Here is a 27403-nt window from a genome sequence, read left to right as displayed (position 1 = left end):
GTTTTTTGCTATCAAATGGTGGACTGTCGAAGCTGGATAATTGGCTGAGACAAGATCAGTTTAAAATTGAATCTCAGCGACGCCATCTTGCGACTGGCCGCAAGACGCCATTTTGGAAATGAGATCGCAAGACGCCATTTTGCGAATGGCCGCCTAAGCGCCATTTTAGATAAACTTACACTTTAGTACATGTGGCGATATTACTATTAGCAACATGCGATTGCATTTTTCACCATTTCTCATACACACATTAATACGCACAATTGCGCTGTTAACTAGTCGCATATTAGCGAATGCATAGGACTTTGTATGAAACCGCTGTTTTATTAGCTTTATGGGCACGCATCTGCCCCAAGTTAACTAGCGTCCTTATATCAAACCCCGCATACTCACACATTACATATTCACACATAAGGTTTAATAAGCTTTAAAGTATAAGATTTAAGTTGGTTCAGTTAGTATAAATGCTGTGAAATAAAGATATTTGATAACCAAGGTTTTATACATGCTGAGAAAGCAGTGTTTGGTTTCGTACTGATGCGTACTCTTTCAACAGAATTCCGGTACTATCGGTGTGGAGATCGCATCATGCATTCTCAACTTATGGACCGCAGAGACTTCAAGCAACAAAATGTATAACTGTTAGGATTTTGCAAGGAGGTGGGAGGGCAGAGACCCCCAGTTGTTAGAGGCTGGGTGAGTCTATTTGAACCAGCCTGTTAAACTCTCTAACAGATGCTTCCTCCCTGGGAACCAATGACATCAGCAACAAACTTCTCTATTGTCCGGTCTATTCTGGGGGGGTATAAATATGTGTGCTCAAACACTGGGATCTTAGTCTTCTTGCTGAATGACGATGGGGTTTCTTGCTGATGCCTATCATCTGGTCCGGAAGCGCAGCGTATGTATACTGTACTTGGGGTCTGTATAATGCCTTTGCATCTAATTGTGTCTGAATCAATACCGTGTAACTGACTGTACTTTTACTTGAATAATACTTTGTGCTTCGGAACCACACGTTCCAAGTGTGGAGTCTTTTATGTATGACTGCGTACGCAAATTAGCGTCATCCTTAGAGGTCTATAGGTAGGATTTTAGAAGGTACAGGCAGAGGTATATAGAGGTTAATTTCAGTATCGTTAGGATACTGAAATAACACGCCGCGAGGAAAATGCAGGGTGGACAAAGATGGCGGCGCTCTAATCAGAGGAGGACAAAGATGGCCGCGACCTGAATGGACATAAGGGCAGAAGTGACGTACATAACAAACTCTAATTGACGCTAGTTTGTCCCTATTAAGGGGGTTTATAAACCAGACACCCCAAAGGAGCTTTCTATCCCTTGAAGAAGTCTGACAGGCAGACGAAACGCGTTGAGAGCTCCTCTTACCTTTCATAAACTTGCTATCACCATATCAGATAAGCCTTAGAGCCTCTTTTCATTTTACCATCTGTGATGTTTTTATTGTAATTTATGCATATTTATTTGTTCGTTTACATGTGTCTTTGAAAGACAAAAAATCATTATGTTCAGTACTTGATTAAAGGTTGTTAACCATATTTTTTCTGTCTTTTTAATTTACTATAAATAAATTATCTTTTTAGTTAGTAAAAAGTTTTTCATCCGATGGCTTACACAATTTCTATTTTTATTCATGGGGCTTTATTGCTGTATACTAAATAATGAAGGTTGATAATTGTTTGGTATCTTTGCACTATGCACTTTATGGTACGAATGTTATACTATTAACTGATTCATACACAACACATTAAGGTGATTTTATGTGATTTTATTATTTATTGATGCACAGCACTTTGATTAATATTCACTATATATATATATATATATATATATATATATATATATATATATACACACACACATACACACACACATATATATATATATGTGTGTGTGTATATGTATTTTTTAATTAGCTTCTACATCAGAGATTAGTGGCACATTAATGATGAGAAAAGAAGCCCCCTACCAACTAGAAATAGGTTTCAACCTATGAATGATAGGATATTTTTTTAAAGATGAACAGAAGGAGAAACAACTGGTACTAAATAAAGGACAGAATAAGAATATTAGAAAAAACCCACTAGGGGCTGTCAGGGGTGGGGGGGTGAGGCAAAATATTTATCCAGGGTCCAGTTCATGAGCCTGAAGAAATTGAAAAAGATATCCAAATTTTTAATTTGAGCTGTCATACCATCACTAAGGAAGAAAACTCAGTTCTAACTATGGGACTGAAGTTTGCCCCCAGCAATAAACTAAATAAATTTACTACCTATCTCGATGTACAAAAATTTGTACGGAAAGTGTCGCTCAAGAAATATTTTTAAAGTAATAAAATTGAAGGTGCCAGTAATAGAGAACTTTTTAAACCCAAATCAACTTTTAATCCAACTTTTAACCGTGGATGTTTTATTGAAAGTTTTTTTTAAAAGCAGTCAATACAGACTTAGAAGAAATAGAAACACATAAGCAAGTCTCTAAGAGGAATAATCTCTGCTACAAAGAAAGAAAGGCCCTAAAAGATTTAGGTAGCAATTTGGAGATCACTATAAAAACAGCAGACAAAGATGGTGGTATCGTCATTATGGACACCATTAATTACAACACAGAGATAATGAGGCAGCTTAATGATATTGATACCTATAAGATCTTGAAAAATAATCCTAGTGAAAAAAAATAAAAAATCAACCTTTTACTATCCAAATATAATAAACTGGGATTCCTTTCAGAAAATGAAATGAGGTACCGTATATACTCGAGTATAAGTCGACCCGAATATAAGCCAAGGCACCTAATTTTACTACAAAAAACTGTGAAAACCTATTGACTTGAGTATAAGCCTAGGGTGGGAAATGCAGCAGCTACTGGTAAATTTCAAAAATAAAATAGATACCAATAAAATTATATTAATTGAGGCATCAGTAGGTTAAATGTTTTTGAATATTTATTTCAAAGAAAAACAGTAAACTAGCTCTGTAAGTGGAAAAGAGAGTCAACAAAACCAATATGGTATCAACAATATCTTTAAAAGTACAAAAACCTTAGCTCCACTGTCAGGATGTGCGCATTGCAACTAGTGAGGGCATCTTGGGTTCTCATCAGCACCCCTCACCGCTAACTGCTCTGGCGCACGGTCCACAGCGGGAAGGGGGGGGTTTGCGGGCGCCACTCACCTAGCTCACCCAGAAACAGACAGAGCAAATGGCTCCACAGGGGAGGGATGGAGTTTGCGAGCGCTGCTCACCCGGAAGCATACAGAGCAGAGCAGGTCACCAGCGTAGTGGAATCAGACAGGGCAGCGTACCCCGGGGATATCTCACACTGCTACCTCAAGCAGGTACTTTTCATTGTGGTCCTGGAGCATCACTCGAGTATAAGCCGAGGGGGGGGCTTTTTCAGCACAAAAAATGTGTTGAAAAACTCGGCTTATACTCGAGTATATACAGTATATTAGTAATCCCTCACCTGTAACACCAGTCTTTTATATTCTTCCCAAAGTGCATAAAGACCTACGTAACCCACCTGGATGACCAATTGTGGCTGGGACTAGTTCGATCACAGCGAATTTGTCACATTTTGTAGATCACCATCTATAACCGGAGGTTCCCAAATTGGAATCATATATTAAAGACACTTCAGACATACTAAATAAAACCAATGATCTGGAATGGGAAGATGATTTCATCTTAGTCACTACCGATGTAAACAGTTTATATACCATCATTGAACATACTAAAGGTTTAGAGGCAGTTAATTATTTCCTAAGTGGAGGAGAAATACAGGAGGAGAAAATTCGGTTCCTTGTGGAAGGTATAGAATTTATCCTTAAAAACAATTTCTTATGGTCTTCAGGGAAATACCACATGCAAACAAGAGGAAGTGCTATGGGTACCCGGTTTGCGCCCTCTTATGCAAAGCTTTTCATGGGCCTCTGGGAGACGACATCTATCTGGAATAATAACCCCTATCGTAAGAATATTATTTATTGGTATAGATTTATAGACGATATTTGGCTCATATGGAAGGGGGAAGCGACACTATTGGAAGAATTTAAACAAACCTTAGTAAATGATACGTTTACTATAGAATTAACTTATAATTCTAGTAAAATTTAAATTAATTTTCTAGATCTTACTTTCTATGTAGATGATAAGGTGTTGAAAACACATAATTTCTGTAAACCTACTGACTGTAATGCATATATCGACATAAATAGCGATCACCACCCTACATGGTTAAAAAATATTCCAAAGGGCCAAGTCAGAAGAATTCGGAGAAATTGTTCCGATATAAAGGTTTTTGAAGAACAAGTTAAAAAATATAAAAATAGGTTTATATCTAAAGGATATTCAGAGAAAGATATCGATGAGTAAATACAAGGAATGGTTATTCAAAATAGAGAGGACTTGTTGAAACCGATCTCTCGTCAAGACAATACCTCTGATGCTTTCTCACTTCCTTTTATTACCTCTTTTAATACACACCACAAAGAGGTTGAGAAAATTGTCAGAGACATTGGAATCTGTTGGCTAGAGATCCTATCCTTAAACCTGTAATTCTGTGTAAACCCAAATTTATTTATAAGAAGGCACCCAATATTAGGAATAAAATTGTATAGAGTGCCATCCCACCCAAAAGAACTGGCAGAAGTAAGACTAAAGGTTTCCACCATTGTGAAACCTGTCTAGTATGTAGACCTTTTACAAAACAAACCAGTAAGGTAGAAAACTTTCAATCCTTTAAAACCGGACAATCTATCCAATATCAGATTTCATTACTTGCACTAGCAAGAACTGTGTATATTTAATAGAATGTACGCATGGTTTGCAATATATAGGGCGAACCACGAGGTGTCTGAAGGATAGATGGTCGGAGCATTTGAGGAATATTAGAAAGGGCTTTGAAAAACACTCTTTATCCTGCCACTTTAAAGAACATCATCAAAATTCCCTTAATGGTATGAAACAAATTATTGGGGTTAAACAAGTGGGAAGCCATTGCAGAAAAAATAAAGATATTGAAACTTGTCTTGCTCAGACTGAAATTAAATTTATTTTTGATCTAAAGACACTCAAACCCAATGGCTTGAACATTGATTTCGAGCTTAAGTGGTTTTTATGATCAAATTTTAGGGTTATTTTATGTTCTCTTTTTAATCTGGGTACTTGATTTTTTAGAATGTTGTTTGAATTATATTTTCTCTCGTTTCATTTTAATACTCCTATTTATTACGTCCATTTTAAGGCTCCTCCCTTCAATTGGCACTTTTCTGGTGGATTTACAGAGGATCCCTTTTTAATTATGATGATTGTGGCTTCTCTATGGAAAGCGGAAGTGACGTAGAAGAACCTCCATTCTTTAGCTTTTCGAAGGTCTCAAACTATGTGAGGTTTTTTTCCGCATTAAGTTTACACTCAGCCCAGAAGTGCCATTATAAACGGGATGACCTATTTTTACTAATATATGGGCTTTATCTCTTTTCCGTATGGTACCGGAAGTGATGCTTGCGTGTCACCGACGGACCGGAAGTTGCGTTCCATTTAAGAGAGGAAGCATATCAATGTTAATGAATCTTTTTTCGGAGGTCCCTTATAAGTATTAGATACTAACATTATTTCCTTTATAGCTTTTACTCATCTCAGAAATGTATATTTATTCGGGAATACTAGTTTTCAGGAGCCAGTCTATGTGATTATCCTTTTTTGCCCGGTGACGTTTGCAGGTCACCGCCGGGCCGGAAGTCAGTCTGTTTGCGTTCCACCTAAGCGTGAATGGCTATTAATTGGATTTTCATGTAAGTTTGCATCGTTTTTACTTCTTTTTAAATGAAGGAACTTATTTTTTTTTTAACTGTTATTAAAACATCTGCACAGATATTGGTACATATGTATTGCAAGAATGATGATCGTGAACATTATTTGGTATGAAACAAGATAGAAGAGCAAGTGTGATGCGCACAAAGTGAGCAGCAAGTCAGTGTTCTCTATAAAAGGTGGTTCCCACACCTCCACCGCCAACAAGGTACAATACAATATAAAATTATATAGTGATCATATAACCTGCGCTCCTATAAGGCCAGATGGTAATAGATAATCTGGGACTGCAGATCGAGATGAACTCTGGAATTGTAAGCTCTCAAGACCAATCACAGCGTACCCAGAAAAAAAATATAATATGCACATGGTAAAGTACAGTTTAATAAAGTGTAAACATAAAAACAAGTGAATGAACAATCACACAGGGATCCCCAAGGAGGCAACAAAGTTAAAGTTTACCGGATCCGTGCTTGAAAGGAGCATGTGGTGTAAAACATCAGTAGAAGTCCCGGTCACTTCAGTGATACAGCTCCCCAGCCTGGGTCCATGTCAATCGTAATCCCCGTCAGCCGCCGAGGTTCCCGTTCTACCGACGCGTTTCGACCCCCGTTCTGGAGTCTTTTTCAAGGTAAGTTCGAAATGGTGAGTGCATGTTTCTAATTTCCTATCCCTTAAAAAAAAAAACCCTGTCCAATCGGATCGGCGCCGGCACAGCTGATCTCTATACAGAAATCAACTACATTGTCCATGATCCTTTGCTGCGCCAGCGCCGTCCACATGACTGTCCCGCGTCACTTCCGGTGTTGCCTTGGCATTCTCCGCAGTGGATTGTATCGCATAGTCTCCTGGACAGTGGCCTCCCGATACATCACATCCGGGATATTATTATAACCAATGGCACAATCCTCATTTGTTGTCATGGAAATAGTAACAATAAGTTCCTCACTTCATATTAGCTCCGTCATTGTTATGATTAAAATTGAATGCCAGACATTCCAAATCATGGACAAATAAAAAGATAAAGAATCAGAATTAATACTCATTATTATATAAGTACATATAACATTATAATTTCTCATGAGGGCTTGATACAGAAAGTGCAACGTGCAAGAGGTAAGAATGGTGCAGACCAATATTAAATATTATAAAAATTATAAAAACCACTTGATTTCAAAGTCAAGGTTTAGGCCTCCCGGAGTCAAAGTACCGCAGTCAAAAATGTTTTTCATTTCAGCTGTGGCTAATTGCTTGGCTAAATCATTTCTTCGCCAATGACCCGCTATATGCTTCAGACCTACAAAACGTTTAATCTCCGCAGTGTTGCAATTATGTATTTGTTTGAAATGATTGGAAAGTGCATGCGTTTCAAGCCCTTTGCGGATATTTCGTAGGTGTTCGCCTATCCGAACCTTTAAGGGCCTAGATGTTCTACCTATATAGAATAAATTACAGCTGCATTCAATTGTATATACAACACTGTTGGTGCTGCATGTAATAAAGTCACTAATGGTACAACATTTCCCATTTATTGTCACTTCAGTTGTCTTATTCTGTCCATCTCCCTTAATACTTTTGCACCCCAAACAGAGTCCACAGCGATAGAACCCCTTTGAGGTGATGCCCCCTCTTTTAGAGATGTTTGGTAGGGCACTCTTAACTAAACGGGAGCCTATGTTAGGGGCCCTTCTGTAAATGCATTTTGGTTTCATTGGGAGGTGGGAGCCTAAAACAGCATCTTTTAATAAAATGCCCCAATGTTTGTTTAATGTTTTTTCTATGTATTTATGCTGACTGCTGTAGGAAGTGATAAATGACCATTCCACAGCGGAAGGTTTCTCATTTATTTTTCTGTTATTTGTCAGTAATTCCTCCCTTGATATTTTCCCTACCTCTTCCTTTGCTTTAATAATAAGATTGGAGGGATACTCTGATGCTGCAAACTTAACCTGCATAGCATTTGACTGTTTTTCATACATTTCTGCTTTACTACAGTTGTGTTTCAATCTCCTCAATTGACTACCCGAGATGGAGTGTAGCCAATTTGAGTGATGACAGCTGTCTATTCCGATGTAAGCATGGGAGTCCGTTGGTTTCGAATAGTTCTTAGTATGCAATGAATTGTCCGCCACGTCTATCAAAATATCTAAAAAAATTGATGGATGTAGTACTTTCATTAAAAGTGAATTCTATATTTAAAACATTCTGGTTAAGATACGTATAAAAGTCTTTTAAAAGTGTGCTCCCACCTCTCCATATAAAAAACACGTCATCTATATACCTGGACCAGTACACCAGGTTCGCTCCGAAGGGGTTGGCATTCCATATCATATCATTCTCCCATTGCCCCATAAACAAATTTGCATAACTCGGAGCGAACCTGGTGTCCATCGCAGTACCTACTTTCTGAAGGTAAAAGACGTTATTAAAAACGAAATAATTATTATATAAAATAAACTGGACTCCATCAATAATAAAATTTTGTAATTCTGAATCCAACGTACTGTCTTTTAAGCTTGTCCTAATAGCTTTTATTCCGTCCTGGTGATCAATAATGGTATACAGGGACTTAACGTCACCTGTAACCATGACGGAAACCTTCTTCCCAATCGATGGTGTTCAATTGATTTAGGAAGTCCTTTGTATCTTTAAGGTGGGACCGATTCTGTGTCACTAGTGGCTGAAGGTGGTAATCGATAAATTCAGATAAATTTGCTGTTATCGAATCGATTCCTGACACTATCGGTCGACCTGGAGGATTTACGGGATCTTTATGTACTTTGGGAAGTACGTAAATCACTGGAATGACTGGTTCTATATTATACAGAAAGGCGAACTCTTTATCTGTTAACACTTTAGCAATTTTATATTTATCTAATAATGATTTAAGTTTTTCCAAAATAGTTTGGGTGGGGTCTGCTCTAAGTTTGTAATATATACTCCTATCTTCTACTTGTCGCAGAACTTCTTCCTCATATGTATCCCTATTTAAAACTACCACCCCCCCCGCCTTTATCGGCGGGCTTAATCACTATTTCGGTATTAGACTCTAGGTCTTTTAGTGCTTTACGTTCCTTAAAAGTCATATTGAATTTTGGTCTTTTCATGTCCACTGCTTGTATATCATCATGAAATAATTTATAGAATGTCTCTATAAAGTTTCCTTCTATATATGTTGGATTGAATACTGACTTGGGTCTGAAAGGTGTCACATCTTGTTCTAAATCCTCCACTTCATTGTCCTCTTTCATAAGAAAGAATTTTTTTATAGACAATTTATGAATAAACTTATTCAGATCTACAAATGTGGAGAATTTATTTAATAATATAGTGGGGGCATATTTCAATCCTTTGGCTAAGACAGCATTCTCCTCTTTAGATAATATATGGGTACTCAGGTTGAATATTTTGACTGTCCCGCTGGAGGTATTATCCCCTTGATTCTCTGCTGTATCTGAAGATACTGTTATTGGGTTGTATCCCTTCTTTCTGCTAATATGGATCGCCCTCTTTTTCCTATATAATGATCTTTTTCTTTTTTTTGAATTCAGTCCTCTACAACCCCTCTTTCTCAAGGGCCTCATCTCGTGGGGTAATGCCTTACCTCCCTGGATAAAAAAGGCGGAGAAGTAAGGTATTTTTCTTCTGATAGATGAGAGTATCTATTCTCCAATCTAAGGGGTTCCTTTCTATCATCCTTCCTTTCTAATGTATTTTTGTTATTTCTCCATGGTGCAGTTCTCCATGGGTATTGATTCCCGTTGTCATTATATATACAATCTCTTCTATTGTACAAATTATGGGGTTTCCAGAGATTTTTTGGATCTCTCCTCCGTTCCCCCAATGTATCTCTCCCTCTTTCTCCTTTCTCCACAGCTGATTGGGGTTTATTTCTGAAAGAGTTATCATGTAGCTCATCTTTATGATATCCATGCGGAGTGGTCCAATTTTGCGACTGACCCTGTTTCTTTTGTTTTCTGTGTATAATATTTGTTCTCTCTATAAAAGGTTTTACCTGAGGGCTATATGTTAGAGAATTCTTATCCCTATTGAATTTCTTAATCTTTCTTTCTATAAGAATTCTCTCTTTTTTTTTTAATATTTAATTCTATTCTTTTTTCATATTCTATATATTCTGGTGAACCAATAAAGGGTGATATTAATTCTTTGTAAGTGGCAATTTCCTCCTCCAACTGTATGAGGTCTTTCCTTCTATCTTTAATGATTAGTTGCATCAGAGAAAACGAGCAATTGGTAAGAATACTATTCCATTCTGCTCTAAAATTTTCACTTGCTGATGCAAATGACGCCACTTTGGTTATAATCAACTTCTTGGGAATCATCTGGTGGGCAACGTATTTCTCTAATGTCACCGTTTCCCACCAGATTTTATTTTCCCGTATCAAGATAGTTTCTAATTTTCTCATTATGTTCTCTAAATCCTCATCTATCAGGATCACAGAGTCATTATCCTCTTTAAACATATTGTCCAATATGGACCGTCTCTTATCTCTGTATCCAAACATATATGCAGCACCGACTTCACTCAGGTGGGAGTGACACACAGGAATGAAACAAGATAGAAGAGCAAGTGTGATGCGCACAAAGTGAGCAGCAAGTCAGTGTTCTCTATAAAAGGTGGTTCCCACACCTCCACCGGCAACAAGGTACAATACAATATAAAATTATATAGTGATCATATAACCTGCGCTCCTATAAGGCCAGATGGTAATAGATAATCTGGGACTGCAGATCGAGATGAACTCTGGAATTGTAAGCTCTCAAGACCAATCACAGCGTACCCAGAAAAAAAATATGATATGCATATGGTAAAGTACAGTTGATTTAGCCAAGCAATTAGCCACAGCTGAAATGAAAAACATTTTTGACTGCGGTACTTTGACTCCGGGAGGCCTAAACCTTGACTTTGAAATCAAGTGGTTTTTATAATTTTTATAATATTTAATATTGGTCTGCACCATTCTTACCTCTTGCACGTTGCACTTTCTGTATCAAGCCCTCATGAGAAATTATAATGTTATATGTACTTATATAATAATGAGTATTAATTCTGATTCTTTATCTTTTTATTTGTCCATGATTTGGAATGTCTGGCATTCAATTTTAATCATAACAATGACGGAGCTAATATGAAGTGAGGAACTTATTGTTACTATTTCCATGACAACAAATGAGGATTGTGCCATTGGTTATAAGAATATACCGGATGTGATGTATCGGGAGGCCACTCTCCAGGAGACTATGCGATACAATCCACTGCGGAGAATATCGGGTTGCCAAGGCAACACCGGAAGTGACGCGGGACAGTCATGTGGACGGCGCTGGCGCAGCAAAGGATCATGGACAATGTAGTTGATTTCTGTATAGAGATCAGCTGTGCTGGCGCCGATCCGATTGGACAGTGGGGGGGGGGTTTAAGGGATAGGAAATTAGAAACATGCACTCACCATTTCGAACTTACCTTGAAAAAGACTCCAGAACGGGGGTCGAAACGCGTCGGTAGAACGGGAACCTCGGCGGCTGACGGGGATTACGATTGACACGGACCCAGGCTGGGGAGCTGTATCACTGAAGTGACCGGGACTTCTACTGATGTTTTACACCACATGCTCCTTTCAAGCACGGATCCGGTAAACGTTACCTTTGTTGCCTCCTTGGGGATCCCTGTGTGATTGTTCATTCACTTGTTTTTATGTTTACACTTTATTAAACTGTACTTTACCATATGCATATCATATTTTTTTCTGGGTACGCTGTGATTGGTCTTGAGAGCTTACAATTCCAGAGTTCATCTCGATCTGCAGTCCCAGATTATCTATTACCATCTGGCCTTATAGGAGCGCAGGTTATATGATCACTATATAATTTTATATTGTATTATTTGGTATGAACCAATAAGGATCCTAGGGAGGGTATAAAAAGGATCTCAGTCCACCAGATGATTACACCTTGAAAAAGACTCAAATTTGGAGATGAAACGCGTTGATGGGGTTACAAACAAGGCTAAAATCCAGGCGGTGGGAACTGTTCAGAGACACTGGAGTTTGCTGAGGTACCACGGATTCTTGTTCCCAGGAAGTGTTATATAAGTGACCTACGGTGTATTCTTTACACCCACACCATCTGGTATGCCTTGAATCTCTTTTATGTTATAGTGGATTTTATATGTATATGTTTTATATGATTGATCTTATTAAAAAGGTACTACACTATGATAGTCCTTTTCCCTCTCTTTTTCATATGACTTGACGTGACCTATGGGAGTGTGAAGATTATCCTACAATTTAAACTTTTGCTGGAATCTGAGGAAAACCTCGCCTTTATAGTTTCTATGTATTGGAATAACCACCTCAACCCGGACCTTTATCAAGGAACTTTTTAAGACTTTATTTTGCTGTGATTACCTAGAATCTGGATTGCGCTTGGGTGATTATCTCTTTTTGTTTGAATGTTTCTAGGGTATTTATAGGGATTACCCATTGACACCTTTCAGCTGCATTTAGTGAAGCGCGGGTTCCATCATATTTTTTATTCACAAATAAAACTATATTATATAATGTAAGAACCTAAAATCTTGAACGTGAGTCACCTGGGAGACAAATACATTAAGTTTTGCTGGAGAGTTACGAGTATGTGTACTGTGAGTAAAACATTCCCATTTCAGACCACTGGCAGCTGGACGGTAGGCATTTAAACGTCAGGTAAGACTCACAGCCTTGTGTCCCCTCCTGTCCTCTGCCTATGCGGTGGTCACTGTGCTTGGGGCGGGTCTCGAACCCGTGTATGCGGCGCCCCAGGCGGGGACTTAAAGCACACACCAGTGTGCCGATCTATGTCAATCAGATTAGACTGATAAGAACCATATTACCCTTGTCCTAACCAAGGGCAGAGAAGCAATCACTTGTATAGAGGTGGTTCTGTAACTGCCTAACTAAAGTAAGCAAGCAGACTGCTACAACTACTTTGCAGGTCTTAAATAAGGACTGTGCCGAGAGCAAAGATGGCGCGTGTCCCACATGTGAGGGACAAGGTGGCGGTTGCATGGAGCCTGTGGCCAGCAAGGAGGAGCAGAGCCCAGGGCTTACAGAGGCTGGACCTTTCTATGGAGCTCGCCTACAACGAGACCCCCTCCATGGAGCTTGCCGGCAAAACGCGGAAAATGGCGTGCTGCCGCAAGCCCTGCCCCCAACATGGAATCGCAGCCAACATAATGAAGGCCCGGAGAGAGCCCCCCTCCGTCCCCAAGGCATTAGCAGAAGGCACCGCCGCCACCGCAAGCCACAATACCGCTGCCTCAGGGGGAGAAACTAAGGGCCTGATTCAAACCCGGTCGCAAAGCAGCGGCCGTACGCAATGAGTGATTTTTCGCAAACTGCGCATGCATATAAGTCGCAGTGCACGAACCGGTCAATGCGATGGGAAAGTGCTCGCCCGTAGCCGGGCCGCTATTTTGAGTGACAGATAGTGCCGTTTGTGGGAGGTAACAGAGGAAGGGGCTTGTAAACGGGGGTGTGGATGTGTGAACGTAGGCGTGCCCGACCGTCATAACGGAGTTTAATGGGTGTGCATAATTAGCAAAGTAGCGTCATTACACACGTGACTGGGTTGTATTTTAGCCTGAACTGCTCGCAATGATGTGGTGGGAAAAGGCTACCACAAGTGCTGCGAGCAGCTCCGATGGCTCTCGATGTTCCAGATTACTCCTTCAACTGCAGGAGTGGCAAAGGGGTGTCTTTATACAGGTGCAAGCGCATAGTGTGGCCGCTCGCTAATACTTAGTGGGAGGCTTTACGTGACACTGTGCGAGCGCATGATTTAAAAGCCGGCCCCTTTTAGCCAGCGAGCGGCCACAAATAGCGCCGGGTCTGAATCAGGCCCTAAGTCCCCACTCTGTTAGCAGGAAGCACTGGTGCTGAGCGGTGGGCAAACATGTGGGGGCGTGCCTCCATATATCACGGTCCGGCACCCATTGAGGGGGGGACCGGTGCCGAACCCCCCCTGCCGCTGGAGGAAGCGGAAGACGTGGTGGAAGTCCACAGAGGTGGGCCTAGAGATGGCGGGGAAGAGAGCGCTACTAGCTTCGTCCGGCCAACCGAGTGGGGAGGTGCTTATCGCTAAGGAAGGAACGGGAACCCAGACACTAGCCTGTGAACTGTGGCAAGTCCGCACACTGATTGTGGCCAGATAAGGCCAGAAAACCCGGACACTAGCCCACACAGCTGTGGCGGGAGTCCTCAAGAGACTGTGACCAGAGGTCTCTGAATATCCCCCCTCCGCTGGAGCCGAGACCCGGCATTGTAAAATACAAGTTCTGCCAAGAGTGCTGTGAAGTATCAGCAGCGCTGAACAGGGGTCAGTAGAGGCACAGCGGGGGTGGATAGGATCTCAATCCCCTGCTGGCATCAGGTCCTGCGGTGGCAAAAGCAGCATGGCCACAGCCTCTATAATAGGCTGTGGCGTGTGTCTCCCTGAGCTAGTGCCAGGGTTCCTGGGACCCGGACGCTCACTCTTAAATAGTGGCGGTGGGTCCTATGATGCCTCCATGTAGAGGGCCGACAGTGCAGCTCTCTGTCAGCCTTTCCTCAATGCTTGTGGGAAGCTATAAAATAATGAAAATAAAGTAATATAAAATATACTAAGTGTGGGCTGGAGCTCAGCCCCAAGTGACGGGCTCCCATGGCACAATTCTTAAAAACTGGGGCTTCTGGGGGATAGAGGGGGAGGAGTCACTCACACTTATAAATTTAAAGTGCCAGCTCCACTCATCCACCAGTCTATAACCCAGTGTCTTCATCTCCAGAGTCCCCTGGTGGATGAAGGAGAGTATCATAATAGAAACACACTCAAATGCTTAAATAAACAATAAATTCGGCATAGCAGAGTAATAATGCATTTATAATCTGAGAATTCCAATTGCGCTCGTTTATTATTAAAAATACAAATATCACTAAAATGCAGGTGATCCCCTTGATAGTACCTCTAAGTTGTACCACAGAGTAAGGCTAACTGCTTTCCTAAGAAATTCTCTAATGGGAGAAGGCAGCCAACGTACATAAGGAAGCCAAATGGAGAAAAAAAATTCTGCTCAAGGTTCTACTTCTAATGATCATTCTAACCAATCCATTTGATATAAGTTTATTAGTCTAGGTAGCATGAGAGAAATGGAAATGGGATCAGGATGTATCCATTGAGACAGAATAGTTTTCTTTAAAGCCACAGCAACACAAACTAGTAACAAACGAATGCCCCCGAAGACGTAGATTATTTCTGAGATAGTTCATTTTGGCATAAGAGGAGGATACTAGCTGTTTATTCAATTGTACACAAGATTCAATAATTTGTTTTAAATCTATTCCTGGAAATGTATCCTTCCATTTAGCCATGCCTGTAGTTAGCGTGGTTAAATCAATTTTACGTCTAGCATGAAGATAAACTAGAGAAGTGGGAACTGAGTTTCGGGGCTTCCACCGTATACTACAATCTAGGGGACCGGACAAATTAGCAGTTGGGAATTGGGCAAATAGTTGGTTCACATAACTACGAACCTAGAAATATGCAAAAAGAGGGATATCCAATTGAGGGTATTTCTCTTTTAACTGAGATAAAGTGAGTATTACTGAACAATCCATATCCAAAAATGTATATACATATTGAACACCCTGGAGGTGCAAAGACCGAATAACCTCACCATTTTGAAAATCAATATTAGAGACCAGCGGGAGGAATAAGGAATGGGAAAAACGTAAACCCATCCTCTTCCTAAGAATGCGCCAAGCAATACATGGGGTAATTAAGGAGAAGATTATCAAACAGATTAGAGGGTATGCGGCCAGGAGAAAAGTGTAGTAAACTCACCAAATCAATCTGCAGGCAAAAAGCTTTGTCTATTGGCTTATAAACAAAATTATTGCCTCCACCTATCCAGTCCAAAGCGTATCTATAATTCGCTGCCAGGGCATAGTCCTGGATGCAAGGCAAATTAATACCTCCCAAGAGCAGCGGTTGTTGCAGTTTAAATAGAGATATATATACGAGGGCGCTTATCGGCCCATATCAATGTTGTGAACGCCATGTTAACTTTTTGATCGCGTTTAGACAATAGAAAGGGAAGCATTTGGAGAGGGTAGAGGAGGCGGGGAAAGGATACCATTTTAAACAGATGGCAATGTCCTAAGTAAGAAATAGGGAGGTGCTTCTATTTAAGTCAGCCAACATTTGGTTAATAAAATAAGGTATATTGGCAGCATACAGATCCGAGGGCGAGGGTGGTATTCTCAATCCCAAATAAGTTAAACAATCATTGGCCCAGCGGAAAGGAAACGAAGAATCCCATCCCTCCTTAACAGCAGTACAATGAGCCAAAGCTTCTGTTTTAACAAGATTGATAAGGAACCCAGATATTGAATTGAAATTGAGTGTCTAAGAGAGAGATTATTGCTAGTTTTAGTTTTGCTAAAATAAAATAAAAGATAATCAGCAAAAGCTGATAATTCAATATCTATTGTGTTCCTACTTGGATTCCTTTCCAATTAGAATCCCTAACAAATGTTGTAATCAACAGGTCTAGTGCAAAGTTAAATAATAGCGGGGAAAGGGGGCAGCCTTGGCGTGTACCCTGGTAGAGCCTGAAGGAGGGGGCATTAAGACCATTAGTAGTCAAAAAAGCAGTAGGTTGACAATACAGCATTTGAAAAAGGCTGATAAATTTTGGGCCGAATTGTTGAAGGTGAAAAAAACCCGTAAAATATGATTCCAGGAAACGCGGTCAAAAGCTTTGTCCACATCACAACTGACTATAATAGCGTTACTATTAAACAAGCTATTAGAGAGAAGCATAGCAGCTATAAGTAAACCTATATATTATGGACTGAGATTCTTCCTTTGATAAACCCATTCTGAGCAGGGTGTAATATACGAGGGAGAAAGCGGATTGTATGTGTTGGACAAGGTTTGACTAAGTTCTTCTAATCTAGCAGTTTACGGTTTGAAAGCGGCCCAAAATAAATATTGTCTACATGTGCCACATTATCATCAACATAATTAGTGAAGGCTTGTTTTAAATGTATACAAAAATGAGAGGACTTAGCTAGATAAGTAGGGAACCTCCAATTAAAAGGAGGTTGATATTGGTGATTGCAGGGCTAGAGTGAAGCATATTGTGGCATGATCAGATATAGTAATCAAATCAATACCAGTGTGCTCCACTCATCTAAACAGGGAGTGAGAAAGTAGCCAAAAAAAATACGGGAAAAAGAATGATGGAGATGAAATAAAATGTAAAGTCTCTATCAGTTGGGTGTTGGCACCTCCAGGGGTCACAGAGGTGTAAAGAGTCCGTCAACAAATTAAATGAAGGTGGAGGCCCACCTCTATTACCATTGGAGTTTGCCGACCAGTCTGGTCTCAGAGACTGCACACAATTAAAATCCCCTTCCAAAATTATCTCTTCCTCTGCCCAATCCTGCAATTTAGCATAAATCTCCGTTATAGACATTACCATGTAGTGACACCAAACAAATAACGTCCTTCAGGATCAGAAATAGAATCTTGTATGCGATAAGGAAGGTTTTTACAAAATAAAATCATCACTCCTCTACGTTTAGCCATATAAGAAGCCACTTTATCATTTCCAACCCAATTGTCAATTGGGATCAGTAGACCTCCAATGCGTTTCCTGCAGGAAAGTGATGTCTGGTCGCATATGCTTTAAGGAAACCAATATCTTTTTCTTAACCGGGGAATTCAATCCCTCCACATTCCATTAAATACATTTAAAGCTTCTCTGAACTCTCAGTTCATTTGTAGAAGTATCAGCTATTATTAATCTACCCCTGCTCTAGGCCAATATATAAAGAAGAGACACTATAATACTGATACTACTTATTCCCCATGCGAGCGGGCATGGGGAATAAGTGTCCTAGAGCACCAGGTCATAAGATCTTTCCATGTATATAACCAAATAAATAGAGTGTTAAATCAAGAATTAGAACCTATAAATAAAGGGAATTTGAATTTTGCCAGAACCCAAACATATGGCCATAAAAGCCATATATAATACAACCTAAAAATAATTAGATAAGAGGAAAAAAAAAAAAAGGAAAAAAAATTGCTGAGCAAAACAATATAGTATACACAGACATAGTACAGAAGGGAGATATAGGAGAAATATAAATGGTTGGGAGAATATAGAGAATAAGAATTCCAGTATATTATAACAAATATCTGAAAAGGCATTCCCATAGAAAAATAATACCGGCGACAGCATGACTTAAGGTGCCCATCCACTAGGCGATTAAATTGAGCGATTGAACGATAACGACGTCGTTATCGCTCAATAATCGTTTGAAGATCGTTCACTACAATGTCTAAAATGACTAGCGATGCGCATGCCCGCTGGTCGTTTTAGACCATCTATCATCGTGCAAACAAGCTGGTCAACCCGACGACAGCATGTTAGCAGATGATTGATGTTCCTACACTGAACGACTGCTCGTTCAGTGTAGGCACATCACATTATAAACAGACAGACAAACGACTGCATGATTACAATGTCTATAATTGTGCAGTCTTTTGCTTGTCTTCTAGTGGATGGGCAGCATTAGTTATCATTTGCAATATTAAAACATGTAAATATAATCCAACAGTAAAACAATAATAAACATAGTGCAATGAAACTGAATTGTCAAAAAAATGTAAGATGACATTTAAGATGACACCTCAAACACTGGGAGATGATCAGTCCGCATCATCCACCGTTGACAGATTGCACGGCAAGGGAATCCACATAATTGCGAACCACTTGAGGGTCATCGAAAAAATGAGGAAAACCCGCAGCTTGGCAGGCTAATGTAGAGCAAAGCAGTGACCAATATCAAACAGACGCTTGCAAAGGGGTGAAAACTCTTGTCTCTTCGCAGCTACCATGTATGAAAAGTCCTGGAACAGGAGTAGTTTATGTCCGTCGTATCGAAAGTCAGCATGTTTCCTAAAAGCTTCCATGAGGCGCACATTACCCATGTAGTTAAGTATCCACATTATAACTGGTTGTGGCCGATCACGCTGTGTTTGACGATCAGGTCCTATGCGATGGACATGTTCCACTAACATGAGTCCTTGGTTACTCTCACAACCAAGTTCCTTGGGGAGCCTCACCGAAACAGAGGGCCTGCTTCAGAACCGCTCGCAAGCGGGTCGATAGTGCCCTAGTGCGCATGCGCACGACGGAAGGAGCTCCGTCGTGCGCATGCGCGAGACCCGCATAGCGACGGCCAAGCCGTTGCTGTGGGTCTCGCACCAAAGGGGGCGTGCTGTCGATGGTGAGTGACAGCACGCCCCCTTTGGTGGGCGTGCCGGGGACGTTGCTGCCCAGACGGAGGCGTTTCCATGCCTACCGTCTGGGGCCGGCCCCACTGACATCACTAGTGATGTCAGTGGGAGTGCTTTTGGCTCTGATAGCAGGGTCTCGTCGCAAGCCCGATGGTCGCGAAGGTCTTGACCATCGCGACCATCTTTTTGGTCGCTCGCATAAGCTGTGGGTGGTCACCCACAGCTATGCGAGCAGCCAGGAGGCCGCTCCAATTTTAGGTAGGAGGGCCCTGATTCAGAGCGAGCGCTCTTGTCAGAGCGTCCGGCTCTGAATCAGGCCCAGAGTGCATGAGGTCTTGCGATTTGACAGACTCGGGAATACCTATTATGCACACATTGTTACGTCTGTTCCTATTTTCCAAGTCCTCCAATTTGTCTTGCTTAGAGGTGAAGACCTTTTTTTGGGTGGACAATGCGAAACGTGTTGTTATTAATTCATCCTACAGGTCAGAAATCCGCTGTTCAGCCTCAGTGAGGCGCTGAGCCTGTTGAGTTATCTGTATTAAAGCAGAGTCTAGGGCCTCTTTTAACTGAGCCAATTTTTGATCCAATGGGGCAGACAGAACCTCCGCCAATTCCTGTGTTTTAAAGGAGCCAGGTGCTCCATGCATTGTGTTATCAGATACAGATTCACGAGGGCTACATCCAGAACCAGAGATAGGAGAAAGGGGGTCATCAGCAGACGATAACTCCTTCCCTCTACCCTTACCAGCCTGGGTGCCCTCTAGCAGGTTTAGCAATATATTTATCCATAATACGGATAACAGAGCAATAGCTCTTACTATAAAAAGTGGGTGAAATACACAAAAAGGCCAAATCGGGGATATATAGTAACCTGCTAAGGCTGAGTGAACAAGCAATGGCAGAGGTGGCACCAGTCCACAGCAAAGGCAGTGTAAAGGTTAAACAAGATGGCTGGTAGCTGTATCCTGCAATGTACAGGTTAATCTCCTGAGAAAATAGCAATAATTGGGCACAGCAGTGGGGGTCCTAAATCCAAAAGGCAGCAGGATAGGAAGGGGGAGAGTAGTGAGTCTACTGCAGCGTGCAGCAGTACTCACGACCGCACTAGACCCAAGATGGTGGCCGTGGCAATGCACTTACTTGCAGAGCTGGATTTCGGGGATTACCGCTGGGAAGCGATGTCAAGGACCAGCAGCTCCAAAGGGCTCTCCTCTGGCGCACAGGATGGTCGAGTCTCCGGACGCTGCTCCACTCCGCTGGCAAATTGGTAATTGAGGGTAGCCGGGGAGCCGAGAGGAGATGTGGCTGCTCCAGTCAGTCCGCCCATCGGAATACAGAAGTTTTAACGCTAAACATTCTTCTGCATAATCTCTGCTCTCTTTAAGCGAACTACAATATCTGGTGGCAGGCACATAGGATTAAATGTCTGTAGTTATTCCTGATCAATTATGTTAACCAGATTTTTTTTTCAGTAAACTCCCCACTTGTGGCAGAAACTATAAATAAAAAAACTATCCAATTGGGATGGTTAAATTACACATGTCCCGAGTTGACAGGAGTATAGTAATAAAAATGAATGTTTCTCGCAGGAATACCTATTCCATGGACTTCCAGTGAGGGTACCTGTGTAAAGCATAGTAAATAAAGCATAATAATAAAATGCCAAAATTTATTTGTTCATATTTGTGAAATTGAATTAGTACCAATGGCTACAAGGTGCTGCTGTTCCGACCATATTTGCAGCACCTTGTGACAACCAACATTGTAGATATTTCCTTACTTCCTACAGAGGTATGCAGGAAAATCTGCGATGTTGGCATACCATAACAAGCAGTAATATGTACAGCAGCACATCACCGCTAATTGATTTCCACCATATATATCTGTTATGACGTTTACAATTCCCCCCAAAAAAATGATATTGTCAAAAGTACCTGAGGACAAAGGACTTCAAGCTGACTTGCTGACATGCGAACAAGTTTAACACCTTCCTCATTATTGGATATTGAGCATGCCAAATTGGCCACCTACAATAAAATAAAACATCAAGATACATTTAACAAATAATACACAATTTGGCTAAGAAGAGTGTGCAGCGTTAAACAAAAACTACCACAAAGATACAAGAACACACAAAGCAAAGCAAAACATCAAGATACATTTATACAAATAATACACAATTTGGCTAAGAAGAGTGAGCAGCGTTAAACAAAAACTACCACAAAGATACAAGAACACACAAAGCAAATCTCTCCAGCATAGTATAAATACTAAGACAAAGTATTGTCAAGAAAAGAACCTTAACTAAAATCTACATCTATTGTAGATCTATTGTGCTGCTGAGTTGGACTTTCCTAATACACCGCACAAAGCTTAAATCAAACTTTAGAGCCTGAAAAGTGTTTATTTACATTGTGTCAGAGGTCTATAGTTAAAAAGCCTAACTGGATTTTTTCCTCCAAACATGTACTTCTATAAGACACCCACACATTGCTCAAAACCATAATGATCTTCCCTCCCCATTTCCCCTTTCCAGAAGAGCTTCTAGCAAGAGCCTACTTCCTGCATTGTAATCCAACCAAAAAGTTTGCTGCAGATTTCTCAGTCAAGTAGTTGTGTCATACATTGTATAATATTTTTTTCAATTATTACTACTTCTAAAGAGAAGATTTAAGTGTCCTTATGTTTTAGGTTATATTACAATTGCTCATGCAATTTAATTCTATTATTCATCAAATGTTTCTTCAGTTAAGCTTCTGCACAGAAGTACATACAACAGTTCTGTATCTACGGTTTGTGCTTACCGTTTAGCAGATGCAACCAAGGCTACTGTACAGTAAGCACAACCAATGTGACAAACCTTTTCAACTTTTATAACTCCTATATGAAAAATTGCCATGGTAATCCTTACAAGTCAGAAACATGTTAAATAATAAGTACATTGATTAAATTGTCATGGTCAATTTGTTTTTTTTTTTACAGAGTACTTACAAAAAAAAAAGGAGAGTTATGGTAAAACTTACCCTTGTTAACTCTCTTTCTTCGAAGTCCATAGGGTCCACAGGGAGACAATGGGGTATAGGTAGTACTTGGAGGACTGGACATACACAGTAACGCTTTTTTCAATCCCAGGAAGCTCTGGTCCTTCCCACTATACCCCGCCCACAGCCTTAGGGCAACTCAGTTTTGTTAAAAAGCCCAAAGCAAGAGCAGGATAGGAGAGAAGGAAAACTGGTACACTGAAGAATCACACTCTCACACAGAGAAGGAAACAAGTGACCAAGAGAAGAAACCCATAGAAGCCTGGTGCGTCAGGGTGGGTGCCCTGTGGACTCTATGGACTTCAAAGAAAGAGTTAACAAGGTTAAGTTTTACCATAACTCTCCTTTTCTTCTTCAGGGTTCATAGGGCTCTATAGGGAGACAATGGGGATGTCCAATAGCAGTTGTTCAAGGGCAGGGATGCTCCTGAGCTGAGAGGAGAACCCGGGTGCCAGAAGGAAGAATCCTGAGAGGAAAATGTATCAAAGGCATAGAACCTAACAAAGGTGTGGACAGAAGACCATGTGGCCGCCTTGCATAGTTGTTCGGCAGACGCACCACAGCTGGCTGCCCAAAAGGGACGCACAGAGCAAGTAGAATGAGCAGAGCAAGAACCAAAAGTATATGACACACAGTGGGCGCTAATTAATATATTAATGTAATCAGTATAAATTTAAATCAAAGAGACAGTCTGGTCCAGGCTGCCCCCACAATGTGGGTCTGGAAACTCCATAATAGACCAAATAAAAATAAAGAAATGGGAGCGCTCAAACACAGCTGCTTATTTAAAATAAATTTTTTACTAATTAAAAATCGACATGAAAAAACACATTCAACACATCAACAACAGATAAATCATTATATCTACAATACGGCAATTTATTAATCTATCAGATATTATTGCACATAGTCGCCAATATATAACACAACATGAACAGTCTCCAAATCAGCTGATGATGAATTACGCAATAAAGCACATGTAGATGGTTAGAAGCTTGATATGTCAGTATTAGTACTTTCATGCATGCATAGATGGAGGGTGAGTATTGAACCAGCTGGTATTGATATTAGTATTAAAGTCATGCACTTCAGTAAAATGATGCTTGATACACAGAATTTAAGTGCATGGAAAACCACATTGTAATTAAGAAGAGATTTTTACCTCTACCTTTAATCAGGGAGGATGGTATTCGTGGTCTGGAAGAATCCTTCTCGCTACCATCATGACGGGGAGGGAGCTTCCAAAGACTAACATCCAACAGCGCTGTGCGCTATAATTATGTTGCTGATGGTAAGTACCCGTCGATGGGCAGCGCAGAGGTTCCAGCGCGAGGGACCACAGCTCCCGATCCACGGCCTGTCCAAACGGCCCGGGTGGAGATGGACTGATGTACGTCCGTTGTGTGGTGTGTGCTGGCAGCTACCAGAGTCGAGCTTACAACGCCACCTGTGTTCCAGTGACGACAGACCACTGACGCGTTTCTCCGCCCACAAGTACGGCGGTTTCTTCACAGTACTGTAGCCGGCACAGGAAGGCCAGTCTGTGTGTAAGCCAGTGAGATAGTTATGCAAAGCCATCTGGCCAGAGTCTGTTAGATGACCATCCATTCTTGTGGAATCCATAAACGAAGAGGGAGTCCGATTTCCTGATGGCACTAATACGGACCACGTAGATCCTCAGAGCACTGACCACGACCAAAGAGGCTTCACTTGCCGAGAAGCCTGGTGATTGAAAGGCGGGAACCACAATTTCCTCATTCAGGAAACAAGAGACCACCTTGGGAAGGAAGCCAGGGCGCGTTCGAATAACAGACCTGTCCGGATGAAAGATTAGAAATGGGGAACGACAGAAAAACGCCATTAAATCAGACACCCTACAGGCAGATGCTATAGCCAGAAGAAACAGTCTTCGCAGTGAGCCATTTTACATCTACTGAATCCAGGGGTACGAATGGAGATTCGTGGAGAACCACTGACACATCCCATGGAGCCACAGGAGGGACAAAGGGAGGTTGTATTCATAGAAAACACCTTGCAGGAAGGTGTGAATATCCGGCAGAGGAGCAATTCTGCGCTGGAACCAGATGGCCAGACCACGGATGTGCATTTTCAGAGAGGCTAGGCAGAGTCCAAGATCCAATCCAGGTTGAAAAAAGGCAAGGATTCTAGAAACCCTAAAAACCTAAGGGTCATAGGTTTTAGTAGCACCAAACTGGAAATATGTATGCCACAACCGGTGATAAATCCTGGCAGAGGCCGGTTTACGCGCTCTGAGCATGGTCTGGACCCCAGAGCTAGAAAACCCTGTAGACCTTATGAGGGATGTCTCAAGAGCCAAGCCGTTAAAGATAGATGGGCCAGGTCCGGATGTAGACAGTGACCCTGCAACAACAGGTCCGCTTGTAGAGGAAGTTGGAGTGAACGTCTACGGAAAGACTTTGAAGATCGGAGTACTAATGGCGTCTGGGCCAAGCCGGAGCTACCAACAAGACCGTGCCCCTTCCTGCTTGAACTTCCAAAGAAATCGAGGCAGAAGGGAGACTGGAAGAAAGAGGTAAGCCAAATGGAAGGTCCACTTCACATATAATGCGTCCACGAAGGCTTTGTCTGGGGTCCCTCGTCCTGGCCCCGTACACTGGAAGCTTGTGGTTGTGTCGTGAGGCTATGAGGTCCACGTCCAGTAGACCCCATTTGTCCACCAGGAGCTGAAAGCCTTCTGGATTGAGAGACCACTCCCCTGCATGCACATCGTGACAGCTGAGGAAATCCGCCTCTCAATTTAGAATCCCCGAGTTGAACATTGCAGAGATGGCGTTTGGCCCATGTGAGAATGCGGGATACTTCTGTCATTGCTGACCAACTTTGAGTGCCTCCTTGGTGATTGAGGTACGCCACTGCCGTGGCATTGTCGGACTGTATATTTGTACTGGCTTGACCTGAAGACTATCCTGAGCCCCAGTGAGGGCTTTGTAATTGACTCAGAGTTCCAGGAAGTTGATTGGTAAGAATGTAAGCTCTTACGAGCAGGGCCTCTACCCTCTTGTGTTTCTCCTTCCTTTATTATCACCTACTTCTTACCCCCCATCAGGGCACCTAACACTTGGTTGCTTACGCTCTGTTGCATATCTAGGTGTTATGGTCACTTATGTATCAATGTATATTATCCATGCCCTTGTCATATTTTGTACTGTAAGTCAGTTGTCAAATTATTTGTTTATGTAGTTTGTAAGGCGCTGCGGAACACTTGTGGCGCCATATAAATAAAGGATAATAATAATAAGATCGCCTTGGCTGGAGTCCAGTGTCCTCAAAAGGAGTCCAGGCCGGTCCCTGCGCCCCTCCAACGGAGGCTTGCGTCCGTTGTGAGGAGTGCCCAGTCAGGGATCTAAAAAGGGCAACCCTTGTTTAGGTGGGACGTCTGTAGCCACGAGGGTAGGGACAGGCGAACCTCCGGAGGCTTATCGTCTGGGATCTGAGAAAATGAGGCAGCCCGTTCCACCTGGAGAGGATCAGGTGGAACCGATAGGGGCCTGGAGTGAAATTGAGCAAACTCCATGTCAAGGGTGGATACCATGGATCCCAAGGTCTGCACTGCAGAGTGAATTGACACTCGGCGACTGTAGAGTAATCTGCACACTTGGTGCTGTAATACAGAGAGATTGTGTCTCTGAACCTGAGAGTCCAGGAAGGCTCCCAGATGTACCATTCTTCGAGAACGGGACAGGGAAGACTTTTTCCAGTTGATCAGCCAACTGTGCGTTTGTAGAAAGGCAATGGTTACTTGTAGATGGCAGTGAAGAATTTCTGGGGAGCTTGCTAAGAGCAAGAGATCGTCCTAGAATGGGAGCAGTCTGATCCCGATATAGAAAGCCCAAAAGGCAGTGCTTGAAATTGGCAATGTTGCTGTAGGACAGCAAACTGGAGATACTGCAGATGAGAAGGCGCTATAGGTACATGTAGGTAAGCGTCCTGAATGTCCAGAGAATCCATAAAGTCCCCAGGCTCCATAGCCAGGACAATAGAGCGTATGGTTTCCATACGAAACCTGGGCTCCCTGATAAGCTTGTTTGGAAACTTGAGGTTGAGGATAGGCAGATGAGACCCATTGGGCTTTTGAACCAAGAAAAGGGTAGCATAATAGCCCTTCCCTCTCTGTGATGAGGGGACCGGAATTATTACCCCCTAGAGCAGTAAAGACTGAATGGCCTTCTGGACGAGCAGTGCTTTGCTTGGGTCCGATGGAGGTCCTGTGCAAAAACTGCTTGGGAGGCCGCCTCAGGAATAAGAGGGCGTATCCATGGAAGACCACTTCTTTTACCCAGGTATCTGAGGTGGTCTGACGCCAGAATTGAGCATAATGAAGAAGACGGCCTCCGATCCTGGGAGCCCTGAGAGAGAGGCCCGTCCAGTCAGGCTGAAGGCTTGTTCTCAGATTTGGTAGGTACGTGGATGTCTAGTAGCCCAGGTCTGTTTGGTCCTAGGCTTAGAGGATGCCGTCTGCCATGGAAAGGACTGCCCTTTTGTTTTTCCTTGGGGACTAAAAGACCAAAAGAATGACATCCGGGGCTTCGTAGTAGATGTAGAGGGCAAGAACATCTTCTTGGAAGCTGCCAAGGTAGTCACAATCTTGTGCAATTCTGGGCCAAACAGGATCTCCCCAGAATAAGGCAGAGACTCCAATGCCTTTTAGAGTCAGAATCTGCTTTCCATGAGCAAAGCCAAACAATATGGCGGACTACCACAGAAGTAGCAGATGTCTTGGAAGCTAGGAGACAAGTATCCAAAGCCGCCTCTCCTAAATAAGAGGCTGCATCTCTAATGTGAGATATATAGGACAGCTGTTCCCTGGAAGCATCAGAGGGAAATGTATCTTCTAGGGCCTCTGCCCAACCCTCAATGGATTTTGTCACCCAGGCCTGAGCCCTGGAAGGACGAATAATAGCTCCTGTAAGAGAGTATATAGATTTTAGGCAAGCTTCCATTCTTCTATCCGTAGTCTCCTTTAAGGAGGTTGCTGTATGGATAGGTAAGGTAGCGTTCTTAACTAAGGCATGTCACGTGGTAATCCACTCCAAGGGGAACTTCCCGTTTAGTGCAATCAGTAGCTCGAAGAGGGTAAAAGGAAATCAAGCGTTAATGCTGCATTCAGACGGTCAGATTTTTTTAAAGATCTGAACG

At 41.9% G+C, this 27403-nt stretch overlaps 1 protein-coding gene across 4 annotated transcripts in view; it reads right to left on the bottom strand.

Moving 5' to 3' along the window:
* The window catches only part of CTNNA1 (catenin alpha 1), a 235030-nt gene that overhangs the window by 98579 nt on the left and 109048 nt on the right, over positions 1-27403 (bottom strand). For 2 of the 4 annotated variants that reach the window (XM_088451270.1, XM_088451266.1), the window contains one exon: positions 21119-21211. In XM_088451270.1, coding sequence (XP_088307396.1) covers positions 21119-21211 — 93 coding nt within the window. Of the gene's footprint in view, positions 1-3543; positions 3594-20324; positions 20375-21118; positions 21212-27403 lie in introns of those variants that run through there. The other 2 variants (XM_088451286.1, XM_088451280.1) reach the window with 2 other exon arrangements.

Source organism: Taudactylus pleione, unplaced genomic scaffold, assembly GCF_031769625.1.
Source record: "Taudactylus pleione unplaced genomic scaffold, aTauple2 ptg000025l, whole genome shotgun sequence".
In the NCBI taxonomy this organism is placed as follows: Eukaryota; Metazoa; Chordata; class Amphibia; order Anura; family Myobatrachidae; genus Taudactylus; species Taudactylus pleione.
This window is presented reverse-complemented; position numbering and strand designations above follow the sequence as displayed.